At 38.2% G+C, this 19,051-nt stretch overlaps 1 protein-coding gene across 1 annotated transcript; it reads right to left on the bottom strand.

Moving 5' to 3' along the window:
* Window positions 1–7,169: 7,169 nt before the first annotated feature.
* slc17a6b (solute carrier family 17 member 6b) lies at window positions 7,170–18,439 on the bottom strand. The gene is made up of 12 exons (XM_044100602.1): window positions 17,661–18,439; window positions 15,991–16,246; window positions 15,154–15,272; window positions 13,566–13,680; window positions 12,584–12,671; window positions 12,396–12,482; window positions 11,911–12,053; window positions 11,646–11,795; window positions 10,893–11,025; window positions 10,404–10,514; window positions 9,011–9,138; window positions 7,170–7,651 (listed from the first exon to the last, which is right to left on the bottom strand). Exons 1-12 carry the CDS (start codon window positions 17,720–17,722, stop codon window positions 7,310–7,312), a joined length of 1,734 nt encoding a protein of 577 aa, XP_043956537.1. The 5' UTR covers window positions 17,723–18,439; the 3' UTR covers window positions 7,170–7,309.
* Between the last annotated feature and the right edge of the window lie 612 nt (window positions 18,440–19,051).

Genomic DNA, 19,051 nt, shown 5'->3' with positions numbered 1-19,051 from the left:
ACTAAGAGGAAAGGGTGAATGAAACCTGCAAGGACACACGTACACAGAAACACACCTTAGTCTGGGTACATTAGCTCCAATAACCGAGTAAAAGAAAACAATCCCACATCCTCGTGTCTTTAATGATTTTATTCCATGTTTTTTTGTTGAATTTTTCTCAAAGCACACATCACTGTTTGTCTGCACATTGTGAATAAAAATAAAGCCATTTCAACAGACACATTGTTATACACAGTTCATAAATTAATTTTACAGATTTTCTTTAATTTTGCTTTCCCTTTAGTCCCCCTTAAGTGTTTCAGATAATCACACACATTTTTATATCAAATAAAGATATGTAAGTAACAAAGTGTATTTCATAAAAAACATATTTTCACCTCAACCTAATAATCGGTTGTGTCATCCTTGGTGGATGATTTTCAGCATGCTGTTTTTACACTTTTTTTAAATTCTGCCTCAGGAACAACCTGCTTAGGGTCATAACACAAGAGCTTTATTAACTTAACAATTTATTCTAGGTTTTTGTGGTGGAGTTGGTGAAACTTTGCCATTTTCTCTCTGTTTGTTATGTGTAACAATAAAAAAAATAAAAATAACAAGAGAAATCTGTGAAAGCAAAGCAGAAGGTTGGTGTTCATGAAAAACAAATCATCCTAATTGTCTGAAGCAATGCAAGAGAACCACTATTTGCTCTGCATTCATATTTCTCAGGTCTTTGCACATGATCTTGCATCATACTATTTGATTTAAGATGGAGTGTGTTTGAATTCCTAATATTAGAGTGCCTCGCCCCAGAGGCTCCCCCCTTGACGAACTGATGACGCATTTCCTGACATGATGGTCAAAATCACATGAGCAGAACAGATGAAGGAGGTAGTGGGAGAGAGCGTTTGATATTGGGGGCCAGCTAAATATACACCAGCTGTATGGCTACAGCACTGAAGGCTGGGATGTGCAGCCTATTGTGTTTCCTGTCTCATACGGGAGGAGGAACTTGCCTCTTTTTTTTTTTCAACCAATCGTCTCTGATTCAGAGGTAACTGTCATCCTGAATGAGCCTAGAAGTGCATTTTCTAGATAGGAATATTCTCAAGGTTTCAATCCTGTGGTGGTATGTTGAGTTCTGTCTGGATTCTCCACGTCTTTGTGTAACTCTGAGAACACGCCTGGAATGGTGTTACGCAGTCATTCCTTTTTGAGCACCTTGGACAGCTCACATGTGGGTGTGTGTGACCATACGACGCAGTATAAGTTGCATTAGAGATTTTAAACATAAACAGTGAAACTCTCTTTTCAGAGAGCAGTAGAAAGTTTGCATTAGTGGCGCCCGAGAGTTTTAGGAGCTGTGAAAAGTAGCAAACTACTCTCATCCGAATTTGACATGTGATCAAGAGAAATGTTTGTCATCATCTTGCAACCTGCTTAGAGTTGCTGGTACGTCGCAGTGCAAATCAGAGCTTTATTTATGATCTACACTGGACCTCAGGCGGTCGAGCATGACATCGTGGACCCCCGCCTCTTGTCATTAAAGGGTGATTTTGGCATCAGGTTCCAGTTTCCTAAATCCCCTCCTTGCCTTCTCATTCTCCAACTCCCTTGAGGCCCAAACAGCACCTGCCCCTGCCCTCTCTTGAACAATCATTAAAATGGCTCAACATATGTTGACTCATTCTCTCGGATTGGGACAGACACACCCACACGCCATGTTTTTAATAGGTTGTCTCTTTTCCCTCGAACGTTTCTGTTGTGTGTTTTAATGTAATTTATTAGTGAGTTGATGGCCACAAACATTTATGGGTCACCTCCACCCAAATGGAATGGGACAGCATGACGGATAAGGCTGGTTGACTGTGAGAAAACAGTTTAGGGCTGAGTGGTGACACGTTTATTGAGCTTGTCAAATTAACTCATGCAGTGAACTGAGACAGGAAAAGAGTCACAATAAAGCACACACATGTGTCCACGCACATAGCCTAAAACAGACATAAGGAGCATGTTTTTAATATTACGTGGTTCAGATGTTGTGCATCAATCTGATCTGTGAGTCACCTTGGGGCTTTACAAAGCTCCTGCAGAGTTGTTTGGTTCAGTGTTGTTAGGAGGCGTGCCTGTGGTCTGAATTATATTCCTTAAGCGCTGAATGTAAGAATTCAAATTACATTTGTGATTTCTGTCTTTCTAAACACATAAATTCCAGTTAATGGTGCCCAACACTCTAAAACGACACATTGTTTCTCCTTATTAAAACAAGTTTATCCTGCAACAGATTACTACGGTTGAGCTTTATGTAATGTATCCGGTGGTTAATGACAAATGTGGCAGAAATACAGTGTTTGAAGAGATAAAATATCTAAAGCTAATGCACCTTCATATAAATAGGAAACACAAGATCTCATATCTATCTTATTGTGTCTTGGGCCATTCAACACTTCATCTAAGGTTAGGTTTTTCTCCCCTCAGGGTAAGATACCATGTTTTCTATGGTTTTGCATTATTGATATCTGAGTTCTTGAACCACATTTTACCACAGCCTTCACCTGACAAACTGTTTTTTTTGTTGTTGTTTTTTTTAACAAACATCTTTTCCAGGATCCAAATCAAGAAAGTCTCTAGAACAATATTCATACTTTAACCTCTCCTTTCCACCAAGGTGCTGAAATGTGTACCTCATGATTTTAAGTTAATGTGTTGATGGGAAGAGAACCACTGCACCTTCATATAGTAGTCCAATCCAATCTGGAAATCTTCCTTTTGAGGTTTTTTTGGACATAAAGAAGGGCACCACACCATGAATTGGACTCAAAGCTCGCTGGTCCTGGGAGTTGCAATCCCAGTTCTCGAATGCCACTGTCCTGCAACTTTTTGATGCATCTCTGCTCCAATACACCTGAATCAAATAAATGGTTAGTGACCAGACTGTTACAAAACCTGCTGACATGCCAAGAAGGTAATCAGGTGATTGATTAAGGAGCAATGGAGTAGGATGCACTAGAGAGACTGTATATCTTTCTAGTCTGTAAACATCTTTGGATCCCTTCAAAACAAGCTAGACGGTGACACTGGGAAGAGAAATATTTCCTTTCTGCACTTATTACTCTATTTCCATCAAAATAATTTAAAACTGCATTTTTGTACACATGCTCAGTTTAAAGGGCTCTTTTGCTGTGATATTTCTGATTGTCCACAACGTGTGAGATTTGTAGGCATAGTTTGCAGCCAGATCACAAATCACAACACATCCAAATAGCTCAATAATTGCTCCCCCTTCCTCTCATCTCCATTAAGAACTTGGAGTGGTCAATAGGTCCAGCCGAACACTGGGGACCGACCCTATTGATTTCACAGACGGAGAAGGAGGGCAGCCATTAACTGTGCACTTCCTGTAGCCTCTGGATCTGCTCAGACTGACAGAGATCCTCACCTAATGATATTTCCACATCCTTTTACGCAATAAGAGGGTTGATTATTGTTTCATCATATTTTAGGTGTTGTCAAGCAGTTGTCTGCAGAAATACAATAGCAACACACTTTATGAATTTATTAAGCATGTTCTTTGGTTTTAGGGCATTTATTGCCATAATGAATGAAAAACACAGAAAACAGCCAATGTTTCATCTAGGTAATAAGCTTTGACTAATTGTTATGTGTAATGAAGCTTCTTGCAGTGGTGCTAACTGGGTTTTTAGATGACTCCATTTGCCACTGAAATATTTAGCAGCTAAGGAGGTAGACAGTTCCCTCAGGAAAAGAATAGATTAAAGTGGAAAGTGAATATTGGATTTGCAATCCAAATTGTTCATATTGTAGCTCTGTAATTGGCAATGTGTAAATAAGTGGGTTGTCTAAACTTGATCATAGTATAAACTTAAACATAAACCACAAAGCAGCTGCTCTTACTGAACTTGTCGACACAGATACTCCAAGCAAACGCGGGTTTGTTTACTTTTTTATATCAAAAAAGGAAATAGATTATTTCATTTTGACATCTACAAACCTCTCAATTTACAAACAAACAGAAGCATATCATCACACAGTAACTTTGAGGCACAAAAACAGGAAACGTCTCACTATTTCATGTTGCACATTTGTCGTTTTTGTCAAAAATCGCATGTTTAGACTTCAGCTGCAATGTCAGGGAACATAGTGACAGTGAAATGCTGTACAAGGGAAGGAATACACATGGGGTTGGATGGAGGGAGAGTACGTCTACTGAATCAAAGACACTAATCAAACTAAATGCAGAGGAAATGCAGAAAGAGAGTGAAAAAGAGAGAGAGAGAATGAGTGAAACAGAGAGGAAGAACAGCAGCACAGCAACACATCCAGGGTGGACGACACCAAAGCAAAAAATTAGAAACAAGAAGAAGAGCGCCCGCCTCTCAGGCGGAGCTCTTTGTTATCATTCTCATCTGGTGAGCAGCCCGTTCACAAACGCATTGACTTTTTCTCATCAAAGCTGTTTGCGTTGGACTCTATTACTATATATTTATACACATAGATTTTCTTTACAAGTGTTTGTTTTCTACATTTAAAAACACGACTTCTAAAGAAATGCATAAAAAATATGCAAAATCATAACTGTCTGTGACTTTTGATCAGAGCTGTTACTATGAATTTATTGCTTTGTACACTGAGGGGTGTTTGGTATCACCTGCACACTACTGGCTAACTGTGGTGGAGCCCCATTATTGAGGGCCTGTTCTGCCTTGAAACATTGGACTTTCAGCTGAAATAAAGCTTCATTTTGTTGTTTTCTTTTGTTTTTTGTTTTTTTGTATACCTTTGGTTAATTGTGCAAAGAAATCGAAGCATCAGTAACAGTTTCTGAGACGAAGACAAGCTTAAAAGAAACAGAGACAAATGGACATACAAATATGTACAAATTTCACTTTGTTCCATGCATAAATACACATCCACACACATCTACATTGTGCTGACAAGAGGTCTTCACAAACAAGTGACAAAAACAAATCAAGTTGGCCCCATTCAGACATTGTCAGTGAAAACTTAGAAGGAAAACAAAAGGTGATTGTAATGCATGTTGTTTGTTCTTTCCAGGGAGAAATATATGGCGCCCAGACAAGAAAAAGCTCCTAAAACGTTCTCTCAGTTTAGTAATCCGTGGGTTGTGGATTGCCAATGTGCAACAGAGTGGAGGGGAGGAGTAGACATACACTGGAAAATTAAAGTAATCTAAACTCCAGCATTAAAAACAGGCACATGATGTTCAAGACTTGTAAATTGTAATCAGAGGTTTATGTATGGAAACACACATAGATGAATAATTTTGGTCTGATGTATAATTTCTATCTTGAGTTCACTTTATTCTTTGTAATGTCTTCCAACTCATAGTCTGACTTCTCTACCTTTGGGTTTAGTTTGGCAACTTGTTCAGAAGTTATTGAGCTTGGAAGAAACAATTTAGCCATAACTTCCTAAACTGCAGAAAAAATATTTCCCACGTCTGTTATATCTTAGGAGACAGAATAGATGGATGTTTTCATATCGACTCCTGCCACCTGGAGGGCTCCATAGAAAACTTCTCCCCAGATTTGCAAACATAAAGGCAAATCAGTGAAGCATAAAATGTCCATTCTTACTTCCATTCAATAGTGGGGAGAAAAAGAACAATCAGAAGTTTAAAAAAAGAACAAAATTTTACATAGCAGTGATTGCCACTTCAACTGTATATTCATTCTATAAATAAAACTATCTTATTCTGGTAAAATGTCTCAAGCATATATGTAAACAGATACCAAATACTTGTGTAGGAATGTTCATAACTTCTGTATTAATCTTAAAATATTAACTTATCCAACTTTTGTTTACCTTCAACAAGATGAAAAAAGGGGAAAATGATGGAAAAATATGAATATTTAGATTCGTGCCAACTGATTTCAAACTGTATGATGAATAACATGCAAAATTACTTTGCATGACATTTAAACCATTTTCTACTCTTAGTTAATTACATATATTGTAAAGAAATGATTATCTGCCAATAGCTAATGAAACCTGTTTACCTTAATTTATTGAAATATAAAAACTGAATAAAAAACACAATAAATTACCCTGAATGTGATTGATGTTTAATATTGTGGTTCCATTAAGTTTTAGTCTCTGGTGTCCTGCTATATTACAGTATGAACCCTAACAATATGCATTCAGAGATACCTACCTGCTCAACAACTATATGCATATTTACTTTGCTCTGTTGAAAATATTATGTTTTATTTTTAACAAACATTTTGAGGTTTTTGGCCATGTGGTATCACTTTTTCCATACTGATTTTGGTCATTTTCTTTATTTTTCCATTGCACAAACCCATTTTAAGCCCAAGTTTGACCTTTGACATCTTGGTCCCATGTGGTGCATATTTAATCCTCAAACTCATATATATTTACTCTTTAATATTTCTATCTCTGGTATGATTTGAAACAACTCTTTTAAGAATGCATTAGTTCAACTCCATGTGGTCTGGCAGAATAATTACTGGAATAAAGCACAGTGTGATGTAATGGTTTGCAGAAATCAAACAGTAAACTGAAGATGTGCTCAGTCATCAAATTGACAACAAGTAAAAACATTTCAATAACCTCTTGTTTTACCAAAACCTTCATCAAAATTAATTTGTTACTTGTTAAATCTCTAATCTGTAGGTTATCCACATCCAAAAGCCAATGATAGGAAAATAAATCATATTGGTGCACTGCAAGGAAACGCTTTTCAGAAGAGATACAGTACAATCTATAACACCAGAGAGTTTAATTCCTGTTTACATTGCTATGTATGGACATATTTCTACACTGAGGTGGCTGGCTTCGTGGCTGTTGTTCACTAAATGTTTAGCTGTGCTTTTATGTAATCCTACAGGCTTCAGTGTCGTCAGAAAGCCTCAGCAGATGGGATGAAGATGTACACATTTACACTCAATTGCACTCCAAATAAATATCTATTATTTATATGCATAATAGTACATTTACATACTGCCAAATTGATATGTGCTACACCTCTAGTCATCAAATGCTGTATTATTCTTTATGTATATATATATATATATATATATATATATATATATATATATATATATGTATATATATATATATATATATATATATATATATATATATATTAGTAATTTTTACACTGAATTGATAATATTTTAGGGTTTTTCTGTGCAAATAATAAGACAGTAGATTGTAGCTTTTCTTGTTTCTCATTTGTTGATATTCTGAAGACTAAAACAGATGTACACTCAGGAAACCAGTAAACAAAGTCACCTCAAGTATCACAAACTTTGTGTTTGGCCTAAGAATACCCTTCTTTCGGCCTGTATCCATAGCCTCCTTCCTGTGCTTCCTCTTGAACATACTCCTCCGTCTTCTCCCAGCCGGTTGCCCAGCCTCCATTCACCTGTGTGGTCGCACCGTACGTTTTGGCTGCACCTCCAAAAGCTCCGTAACTCTGGGTGATGTCACCAGTCTCCTCCGCCAGCTCATCTTCATCAATGAAGCCACATTTTTCCTCACTAGTGAGTTCCGGGTCGGCCCACGGCTGCTTTTCACCCGAGGCAAAGATCCCATAGAAGATCACTCCTCCATAGTGCACCAGGGAGGCTATCAGGAATACGTACTGCCACTCTTCTCGAGTCTGAAGCAAAGAAAGAAATATATCATGTTTATTAACATGAAAATACTGCGGAAGCAACCAGAATAAGACAGACATTTTTCTCTCTTCTTCAGTAAAATGAATAAGACACTTCTATTTTTGGTAATAACTTATTCTGTTGTTACAGTTGTTACAAAAAAAAATCATTAATAACCATTTATTGAATAATAATAATAATAATAATAATAATAATAATAATAATAATAATAATAATAATAATAATAATAATAATAATAATAATAATAATAATAATAATAATAATAATACTTTATTGATCCCCAAAAGTTGGATGTTTGCACATCTCAGCTTAATGCTCAACAATAATTAAAAATGAATAAATGAATATTCACACCCCTGGAAGATTATTCATTACCTAAGAATTTCCTGATATGCAGTGATACAGCTGAGAAGTATAAAAATTGAAAAGAAAAAAAAAAGTTTTTTATTTATTTATTTGTTTGTTTGTTTTTTAGGTATCATGACAAGGCTATAATTTTTTTTATGACCTTGTCAATGATCAATGAAAATATCTTGAAAGGCATTTCGGCACTCAAATTGTTTTCATAAAAAGGCCAATGGATTTTTGAAGATTCTGTTTTGGTGATAATCTCCATATTTCAGAAGTTGGAATTCCTCCTCGCCATAACCCCAATTTTTTGCTCTTCCCGTAGATTCTCTATCAGATTCAAATCAAGACTCTGGGCCTCACCAAATGTTAATATTATTTCTAGTAAAATAGAAAAAGTGTTTGTAAAATAACAATACTTAAGGCTAAATCTGTCAGAAGTATGAATAGTTTTGGTTTAACTGCATGGAAAGGGAAAATTAATAAATAATTTTTATGAAAGACTTCATTTCATATTACTTTTTCATCAGATGGTTTTCCTGATCAATTACTCTTCACACATTCTGTTTTGTGTTGTTTTATCGTATTTGTAACAGACCACATGCCAGCATGGTTTTATCTGTAAACTATATATTTCTACGTAAATTACTGCAAATCGTTAACATCAACATTTTTAAACTGCATCTCCTTTAAGATGACAAAACTCCACTGTGGAACCGGTTTCAGTAGAACAAGCAGATAGCTTGTTAGCTGGCTTGCAGTTCATTAAGCTCCTTCTGCAGGTGAAGTTTTATTTCATGTAATGTCTAAGCTATGACTCACATTGCTGAATGGTGAGTCCTTTTTATGTTATGTCCTATTTATTAAACAATTAATAATAATAAGCATATGAATGTAATTATTTCATTCTGATATAATTACATCCGGATTGTTTTTGAAGCCGGATGTAATCTGGGGATGTTTGTTATGTTCACAGGCAGAGAATGGAGGTTTACCTTGTTCTTTGTCATAGCACCAACAATTAGAGGGCACACCATCCCAGACAAGGTACCAACACCATTAGAGATGCCCATTAGGATACTGGCATAACGAGGAGCGATGTCCAGATGGTTCACATTAAAGCCTGGTGGTATTAAAAATAACATGAAATTAAAACACTGCATACCCATTTATTAATTTTTTTTTTTTTTTTATGAAACAAGTCCAGTTAGTCATATTTAGCTGCTATATTTTGGGAGATAGTGTGACAGAATGCACTGAGTAAAGCTGAAGATAGAAGCAGCACAAATGCAGACCGTCTTGTTGCAGAAATAGGCAACAACTCTCAACACGTCCTCCTCCCTCCCCCACTATGACTGGCTGAATGAGTAAGTGTCCTCCTGAGCTGCTGCACGCTGCCTGTCTGGCGTATCCCCCGAGACAGCTTGCACTGAATTATTGAAGACTCTGGCAGAAAGCTTGAGAGCAAGAGGAGTGAAACTGATTTTGCACACAGACCTCTGGATCTTTTGCTTCCTTTGTACTGAACAAAAACATGAGCTTTGAGATTGGTTGAATGACTGGAAGGTAAAAAGAATACCACTATGAGTTGCAGTCTACTGTATATAGACAAAGATTTCAATTTATTCAACAAAAAAATTATACTTTTAAGTGACATCTATAATCAATCAATCAATCAAATTTTATTTGTATAGCACATTTCAGCAGCAAGGCATTTCAAAGTGCTTTACATCAAATCAAACACAAAATTCAATGCAACGTAGAATCAATAATCAAAAGACGACAATAAGTCAGATTCCGTCAATAAATTTGCAATTGATTACGTTTCAAATACAACTCTAAACAAGTGGGTTTTTAGTTGAGATTTAAAGGAAGTCAGTGTTTCAGCTGTTTTACAATTTTCTGGAAGTTTGTTCCAGATTTGTGGTGCATAGATGCTAAATGCCGCTTCTCCTTGTTTGGTTCTGGTTCTGGGGATGCAGAGCAGACCAGAACCAGAAGACCTGAGAAGTCTGGAAGGTTGATACAACAACAGCAGATCTTTAATGTATTGTGGTGCTAAACCATTCAGTGATTTATAAACTAACAACAGTATTTTAAAGTCTATTCTTTGAGCGACATGTTGCCAGTGTAGGGACTTTAAAACTTCTGTTTTGTGCTCTATCTTCCTGGTTTTAGTGAGAACGCGAGCAGCAGCATTCTGGATCAGCTGCAGCTGTTTGAGGGATTTGTTGGACAGACCTGTGAAGACGCAGCTGCAATAATCAATGCGACTGAAGATACATTATAAGTAAGCACTACAAATACAATAAAGCGATTTGATCAAAACTGAGCATTGTGTCATAATTTGTCTGTCTTTTGTAACACATTTAGAAACATATCACAAACCTGATATGGCAAATCCACTGAAGCCCACTGCCAGCACAAGGAAGGAAATTGCCACCCCTTTGCTGTGGGAATACCCCACCACCAGCAGCAATGTGGCCTCCATGCCAAATCCTAGCAGGAAGAGAGACAGCGGGTCACATGTGCTCATACGAAGTACACAAAAAGCCTGGGGGGCGCTTGCTGGTCATCACTGTGCCAATTGAATTAAGCATGATACATGCTCCGCACTCAATTACACAGCTGACAGATATGAAATCGATGACAGTGACCCACACTCACGGAGTGAGTCAACCTGAGAGCTTGAAGTATTGTACAGATAGATTTTACAAAAATACAAACAAACTCATCTCTAAGATCCATCCTGCACAGCAGAAACAACACGGGAAAAAAAAAAAAAAAAACTGTGAAAGTAACACCCTGTGGCTGAGCAAGGGAAGTGTGGAAATGAACTTTTTTCTTTTTTATTCATCCGGGGTCCAGCTTTCTCACCTCCACAGTTCATTATTTTCCTGACAGTGGTTGTTGTCAAGATGTTCCTGCTGCGCAGGTAGTCGGCCAGCTGACCGCCAATGGGCACGATGATGGTCATCACCAAGTGAGGGAGGGCAGAGAGTATGCCCACCTGAGAATAAGGAAAACGTTTAATCATCTACTTTCCCTGTAAAAATGGAACAAAAACAACTTTAAGATACAGATTAAATCTGCACTCAAGCATTTAAATTAAAAAATAATTATGCAAATGACCATTTCTCTTTTATTGTTGCCTTTGCAAACAAAAAATACAAACTAAATAAAGAAATATGTCTGACATTGATGTTTAAAGTACATTTTGTTGGTGTATGCTTGTGGGAGTGCTAACACAGCGAGTTTGCAAAATGATTTAATCAGTTGTAATATCAATTGTAATATTGCCCCTTTGTACACCAAGTTAAGCTTGTTGCATTTCTCCTTATTAATAACACAAATACACCCTGTGTCTGTCTTATTTACTTCTCCTGTTACTTAAATTTCCATTTCTTGAATAGTAAAATAAAAGCCTGTTTTGTTCAAAAAGATATAGATATATATGTTGTGAAATCATGTGTTGTTCCTGCACAGCGTATATCTTCATCTCATAGAGCATGTCCACCATCTACATTAGCTGAAGCATGATTTACTTGGTCATTTAATTATGCTTCATGAATAAATAAAGCATAAATAAAAGTTTTATTTATATAAAGCATAATACGCAACATGGCCCACCTTGCTTATCTCAAAGCCGAACACTTCCTCAAAGTATGCAGGCTGACTGATGAGCAGCAGGTAGAAGGTCCAGCTCCTGCAGAAGTTTGCCACAATGATTGCATAGACAGGCATAGAGGTGAAGAACTTCTTCCAAGGGGTCTTGTATTTCTAGAAATCATTAAAAATTGATTGATTTATAAATAGAAACAAACAGCTGAGAAACAAATAAAATCAGTAAGTCATTTTTATGTGCAGTCTTGATTTCCAGTTGATGCCGTCTTACCTCTGATGGACCCATCAGCTTGGCACTCTCTCCAATGCTCTCCTCTATGTAGACACGCTCTTCATCAGTGATGGAGGGGTGGTCAGCTGGGCTCTCGTAAGACACAAGGACCCAGAATATGTACCAGAAAATGCCGAAGCATCCTGCAAGAGAAACACATTTAAAATATTTGGTTAATCACGGATTAAGTACTGCAGGTAATCTTGACCTCAAATGTGAGCATTTGGAGGACGTGTCAACCAAAATGCCAGAGAGGAAAAAAAAAAAACCCAGACAGGAGAGCTAACTGTATCCAGTCTGGAGGGAAAGACAGGGGGGGGGGCTGTTTATTGACAAACCAAAACAACGGGGAGGGAAATCAATACTCAGTCTGCCTGTATAAATCCGTTTGACTTTCACTGGACTCTTTAGCTGTCAGAGTCTAGAGCTTAGAAACACTTCCACCTAAATATGAGCAGAACACGTCCATTCATCCGTTTACTTGCCGTAGACATAAAACACTGAGGACCATCCAGTGTACTGGACCAGGATTCCAGCCAGAGGCATCGCTATCACAGCACCAGCATAAGAGCCTAACAAACAACAACACAAGAACATCAACAGATTTACGATTAGACATGCGAACATTATAACAGATACAGGAGTGTGTTTATCAAAGAAAATATCTGTTTACCACAAAATGAGAGGGTAGCTAAGCGACTCCTTTCTAGTGGTGGAGCCCACTTGCTCCAGATGCCATGACAGGCTGGGTAAGTCACTCCCTGGACACACCACAATGAGGGTCACTATTAACTTAGTCCATCCACACAAAGACACCAGCTTTATTTTAAATCACAAGCTATGTATATTCACTTGTTCACGTACAGTTGTGTAATGTAAATATACATTACAGTACATGATATTTGCGGTATGTTGCATTTCGTTGAGTCTGAGGTACCCTTGCAGTCTATCCTGGAAAGCCCTGTCCACGCATGAAGCTGAACAAACACTTATTTAGCACAATAGCTAACAGAAATTAACATTTTCACCCCTGCTATTACCATGAACAAACTGGGCACCTGATGAGCTATTTATGGAGCAAAGCAGGTACCTGGATGTCAAATGTTTATCAACTGCTAATTAGAAGAAATTGTGGAAATTACAGTCTGCGTGTTCTTTCTTGTTGTAGCAGAACAGTGTATAAAGCGTTCAGGCTTTAAAGGACGAAGTAATGAATTAAAATTTATTTCTCTTTCTCATTTTTTTTAAAGAACTGTAAAACAAAGAGGGCTTTTCTACATTTAGTTGTTGGAAATGCACGCAACAGGCATGTTTATCTGCTTATTTTTTCAAAATAAAGTCAAAGGAGTGATGCGACTTCAATCTGAATTTTCCCCCTAATATATTGCTAAGGTGCAGGTGGGGGGCACACTGTTGATGCTGCGTATCCAGGATACAATGCATGACGTAAGAAAAACCAGAGCTCGAATGTCCTACAAAAACAGACTGTAGTGGATCAGATCAATAAAGCTCATCTCAAATTTCCTCTGGCTACATATCCAGAAAGCATCCTACAATCAGTCCCTGTTCTGTTTTGTTGGTGGATTGAATTGAAACATAGCAAAGCTGCATTTTAAAAGAATTAAATATGTTTTGATATTATAATATGATCTCACCTCAACGAGTCCTTGTAATATTCTGACAAAAATAACACACCCATAGTGGACTCGAGCAGCAGAGGGGATGAACATGTTGAGAGTGGAGGTGAGGACAATAGCTGCACCAAATACCCTGTAAATATTAAGATAAAAACATGAAAAATAATGGCATTTCAGCACTGTTATTATTAGAGATATGCTTCTTGGTGGGTTTTTTTGCTTGCATTATTTAACTGAGAAAGGATTTGATAAAAATAAATTGACCAGGGGGTCTTTTCATTACACTCTTTTTTTTTTCTTTTTTTTTACAAAACAGTAAAGCATATGTAATCACGCTTTTTTTTCATAACGGTAAAAAAATATTTTTTGCAGATCATTTTCGTATTTGGTGACGATTAGCTGCACGCATCCTCTTTAAGCGTCGTCATAGAAATAAATAATAAAAGCTGCGGTGCTCTCTTACCGGTTCCACAGTCGCTTGGTAACCACTCTCACTTTTGCACAGTTAAAAAACAGAGTAATGTCGTTTGATAGCGATAGGGTGGGGGTGGTGGGGGGGGGGGGGGGTGATTTCCAGGAAACTGTGCGATACTTGCAAAAAGAAACGGACAAAATGATTGGACTCTAAAATCAAGAAAAGTAGCTACATTAAAAACGACCAATTTATTTCTACTTTTTGCTCCCCTCGGAAGGTTAGGCTATTTATATCCCAGCCAAGGCCACTGAAACTCCATCTTTGTCATTTCTGGCACGCTCTCCCACCGCACTCAGTTTTACGTGGAGGGGGGCGAGTCCTAATCCGGTGGAGGCCACTGTAGAGCACGAGACCAAATGATTAGATTAAACCGCACGCGTCAATCAAGCGGGGTTACGGCCCCCCAATCAGGTTACAGGAAGATATCAATATCAAAGGGCTTGTACTGAAAATCAGGGTGATTATATGGACTGACACATTGGTTGTATATTTCCCAAATATCCATTAGACTAATGTTGTATGTTATTTTCAAAAGCCAGACTTTTTTTTTTAAACTTCCCTTTATATATATATATATATATGTATATATATCTTTATAAAATTTGCACTGTCATGGTAATGGGCCTACTGCTGGGTGTGTGTGGAGTAAGTCATGCGTAATTACAATGACCGAGACATTGGCGGGGGAATAAAAGCCTTTGGCAAGTAGTGTGGGTCTGGTATCCATACCCCGAGAGAGCGACAGATTAGACCCGGGTCTCCCCAGGGAGCTCATTAACAGGTGGCGCGGAGCCTTGACACCAGGAGCTGCAGGGCCGCCAGCCCGCTGCCCTACTGTCTGCTGCTTCATGGAATTATTCTTTATTTGACTGCCCTGTATTCACCATGCACTTCACAAGAAGGGTTTTATATCCCCTCATCCGCATTGATTTAATCTGTGGTTAATATTAACCATTCGGAATATAATTCATTAAATGCAAACGATGAGAATAGAGATGATTTTGTGTCGCTTAAAAAGAAAAGTACCATCGTGTTATATTTAATTACATTTTAACCAAATAAGAGTGTTGGTATTGTTGTTATTCTTCTAATATTTGTCATTATTTATGAAAAATGATCGGCGCCGCCAACCTATTTGCTGCCAGCCTCGAGGAAATGTATCCTCCTGGGATTTGCGTCACAATGTAGCCCCAGAAAAAAGATCCGTGGATCATTCCCACTGTCTCCGGGTCCCAGTTGAACTTAGCTTTCTGGTGAGAAAAAACAAAATTTAAATTGGATTAGCTGGAAAAAAAATCATAATGTTGCGGAGATGACTTTGCAGATTTTCTTCATATCATGAAATATTTCTGCAGGCTGGAAAATTGAATAGCAACGACCCGATTAGAAAAGCATAACAATACTAAATGAAAAATAAGATACTGGCTTATAACAAGTAAAAAAAAAAAAAAAAAAAAAAACTGTTTTATCTTTTAGCGATCCAATACTTGTTGGACTTGAGTGTAAAACACATTAAAAAAATTTAAACTAAGCATTTATGGTTTTGTAATTCACCAGTGTGAAGTTTCAGAAAAAAAACTAAACAGCTTAATAATAAAGTGACAGGTAGGCCACAAATTCATGCTCAACATAAATCTGATTTTTTTAAAATTTGTTTTATCAATAAAAATGGCGTTATATGATCTCCTTCGTTTTATGTTCATTTTAAAGTTTACATATTTTCCCTTTAGTTCATTGTGATAATGAGCTATTTGCATTATTGAGTGGATTATTCAGTTGACTCATATTGCAGCAAAAGGCCTTTTTGACTCCTGCTTGGGGAAATGCTTTCTGTTTTCTCCTTTATATTTTTCCTGACCAAAAACAAATAACATCATCTCATGGATGTTCTGTCAGAATTTGTTTGTCTCTCTCGCTCTCTCTCTTTTTTATCGTGCGTAAAAGCGTGAGTCTGCCGTCGTCACACACCTCCTTGATGATGATCTTGCCGTTCTGGTGGATGGTGCTGTTATTGACCATGCTCACGATAGCCACGCCCAGGTTGCATCGGATGCCGAAGGAGATGCAGAAGCCTAAGCCGCTCACGATGGCGATGATGTAGCGGCGCGGCAAACCGAAACACTTGCAGTCGCACAGCGGGGGTTTTTTCTCCGCGGCCTCCCGAGGCCGCCCGTCCTCCGTCAGCTCGATCACCTCCCCGGTTTTCTGCCTCCTTTCCATCACCCTGCAGACGGGCAGGTGAAGGAAACACCGTCTGCTGAGTCCCGACTCACAAAAAACATGCCTCTCATTAAGAGACGGTGAGGGCGTTTGAAATAGTTTAATACAAGATCATCTTAAATTGATTTCTTATTTTATTTTATTTTATTTTTTTTTTTTTTAGAAGACCGTCGTTTTTCCTCATGCTTTCTTTTACAGTAGGCTGATGCTATAAGTGCGATATCCTAAAGATTTCACTTAGTTTAATGTGAAATACAATGACTCAAATGCCCGACGAGGCCTCTGGAGCAACAGTGTCTTACAGTACAAGCTGTTCTCTTCTGTGCCATTGAGGGGGTGAGGGGGAATTAGAGGACAAGTTGAGGACTGAAAGACAGAAGAAATACCACAAGTACGTATACAACGTCAAATTGCCCCATCTGCATCCACTCAAACATAACAATAATAAAAAGAAATCTAAGGGGAGAGAATCAGAATAACATAGTTTGGCCTGCAAGTTGAAAATGGATCAAAATGTCCCTGACTGTACCGCATTGCAGCAGCCTTACACTTTCACGCTCATTAGTATTCAGCGACACGGCAGCGGCAGCCTGCAGACGCTCGTCTGTGGGCTTTCCTCAAACTCCTCTTCCCTCCGCCCCACGCATCCTTTCAGCAAAAGCACGTTCACTTACAAATTGATACGCGCAAAATGCCGATTGCGAAAGGATGAACAATACAGCCGCACACACCCTCTTAGACTCCTCTGTGGATTGCGCGACCAGAGTTACTCTACAAGGAGCCAGACAATCGAAAAGAAACAAAAATTGCGGAGGCCTTGGGAAGAATGTAACATTACCAGAGCACAACGAAATTCAGATTAATTTATCTTCACGTGGAGAGTGCGCAGATGTGTGTTTAAAACTGAATATATATTCAGAAGGGAAAAGGACTGGCATAAATGTAGCTATAAGTCTACAGAAATGCACACTCGACTGGACATGAATGACAATTTTTAATTCCTGGATTGTTAAAAAACCAACCAAACAAACAAAAAAACCATAAAGATATTTTTAAAAACTCGTTGGAACGGATGATTTTAAAATGCTCGATGGATGCAGGCCCTCGTTACATCCTGGATCGCAATGACTTGGAAACTGTCAGCGAATATCAAGAAATCCTTGCGCCCCGTTTAACCGATCTGCCAATAAGCTTCATGTAAAGGCCGCTTCATCCAGAGGCATTTGAGCTCTGTAAACATCGCACACACGCACACATGCACGCACATGGGATTACATAATTTTATTCTCACTTTCAGAGGCGTGATCTCTGTAAGCCATTGAAAAACATTAAGTTGACCCATGCATCCACAGCGATGCAGCTTTGTGGAAAAAACACAGCAATTTAACGTATGTTTAAGTTTAAAAACCTGCCCCTACCTGTGCATCTGACCCAGGGTCTTCCCCGCAAATTCCTTGACCCCTGTCTTCATGGACTCCATGTCCAATTTTTGTGTGTTGACTGTTCTTTTAAAAAGATAATAATACTACTACGATTTTTACTGTCTCGGCATCATGTTACAGCGCAGGATGGCCGACTGCCGCGGCTAGCGGCAGGAAAGCGACAAAACGAAGGTGGAGGGAGTCTGAGCCCAGGGAGGCGACGATCCAGCAGGCGAGTTTAATTTTCAGCGCAATTGTGACAAAACCTCGTGACGAAAACACCTTTTGACAAAGAGAGGAATTCAAACGAGGTGCGCGCCTTCATCCACCAGCAGCTCTCCTCCCGCCTGGAGTACAGTAGCCGCACAAAGTGCCATCACCACCAAAGGCGAGCGAAAGTGAGAGCCAGCAGCGTCCGAGAGAGCAGCGTGAGTTCAACAACAACAAAAAAAAAACTCAACAAAGCGATCATCTACCGCGTGAGAAAACTGCTAAATATAAAAAGACAAATAAGAAAATGGGGCGTTGGAACAGAAGCACTAAATCAAAGAGGGAGGGAGACTGGATGGATGGAGTCTCCTGTGATGAGAGCAGGTTCATCTGACGTCGTGTTCAGCACCGAGGTCAGCGACAGCAGCTCCGCGCCTGACCGCTGGCCAGCTGCTTACCACATTTGTGACCATATATATATATATATATATATATATATATATATATATATATATATATGTATGTGTGTGTGTGTGTGTGTGTGTGTGTGTGTGTGTGTGTGTGTGTGTGTGTGCTTTAGCTACAGAACATGTCTATATATTGTGTTTCTGCTGCCTTACAGCCTGATTTAACATGCAGACTGCAGCCGATGATGCAGACGCACTATCCAATTTTACTAAAGAAAAAAAAAAAAATCAAGGACAGTAACCCTAAAAATGAAAGCTCCAGCTCTCTCGAGGGCGGTGCTATGGTAACCAGATGAACTGAACTACCACCATCACCCACCCTACTCCCCTTGTTTCTCTCCAACAAGCTCCTGTGGCCAACGCAGGAATCCATCAATAATTCAAACATTTCTGCTGTTCTCATTGTTCCTGACAATCACATCTTCAGCAGGGAAAATTAACTTCATTTTGGAAGCATCATCATCCTACTGTCTCCTTGGAAATTCAAACATTTATTTGGAATTGGTAATTATAATTTTAAAACAATAATACTGGCATATAATCGTTGTGCAGTTTAATAATAAATAAATAAATAAATAAATAAATAAATAAATAAATAAATAAATAAATAAATAAATAAATAAATAAATAAATGTAATTTTAGGAAAGAAATACTGATAATTAGTAATTACAGCAAATAAATCAAAGCTCGCTTTTCTTCTCATTTGTGGT

The sequence above is a fragment of the Gambusia affinis genome, linkage group LG02, assembly GCF_019740435.1.
Source record: "Gambusia affinis linkage group LG02, SWU_Gaff_1.0, whole genome shotgun sequence".
NCBI classification, from domain to species: domain Eukaryota; kingdom Metazoa; phylum Chordata; class Actinopteri; order Cyprinodontiformes; family Poeciliidae; genus Gambusia; species Gambusia affinis.
Note: the sequence above shows the minus strand (reverse complement) of the source record. Positions and strands in the feature narration are given on the sequence as shown.

Excerpts from the sequence above, each read along its gene's own strand:
- slc17a6b (XM_044100602.1), bottom strand. The coding sequence starts at position 17,722 with ATGGAGTCCATGAAGACAGGGGTCAAGGAATTTGCGGGGAAGACCCTG. Across the intron at positions 12,672-13,565 it reads TATTACAAGGACTCGTTGAG|GGAGTGACTTACCCAGCCTG; the intron begins GTGAGATCATAT and ends TGGTGTGTCCAG. Across the intron at positions 11,026-11,645 it reads TCGGCTTTGAGATAAGCAAG|GTGGGCATACTCTCTGCCCT; the intron begins GTGGGCCATGTT and ends CCTTATTCTCAG.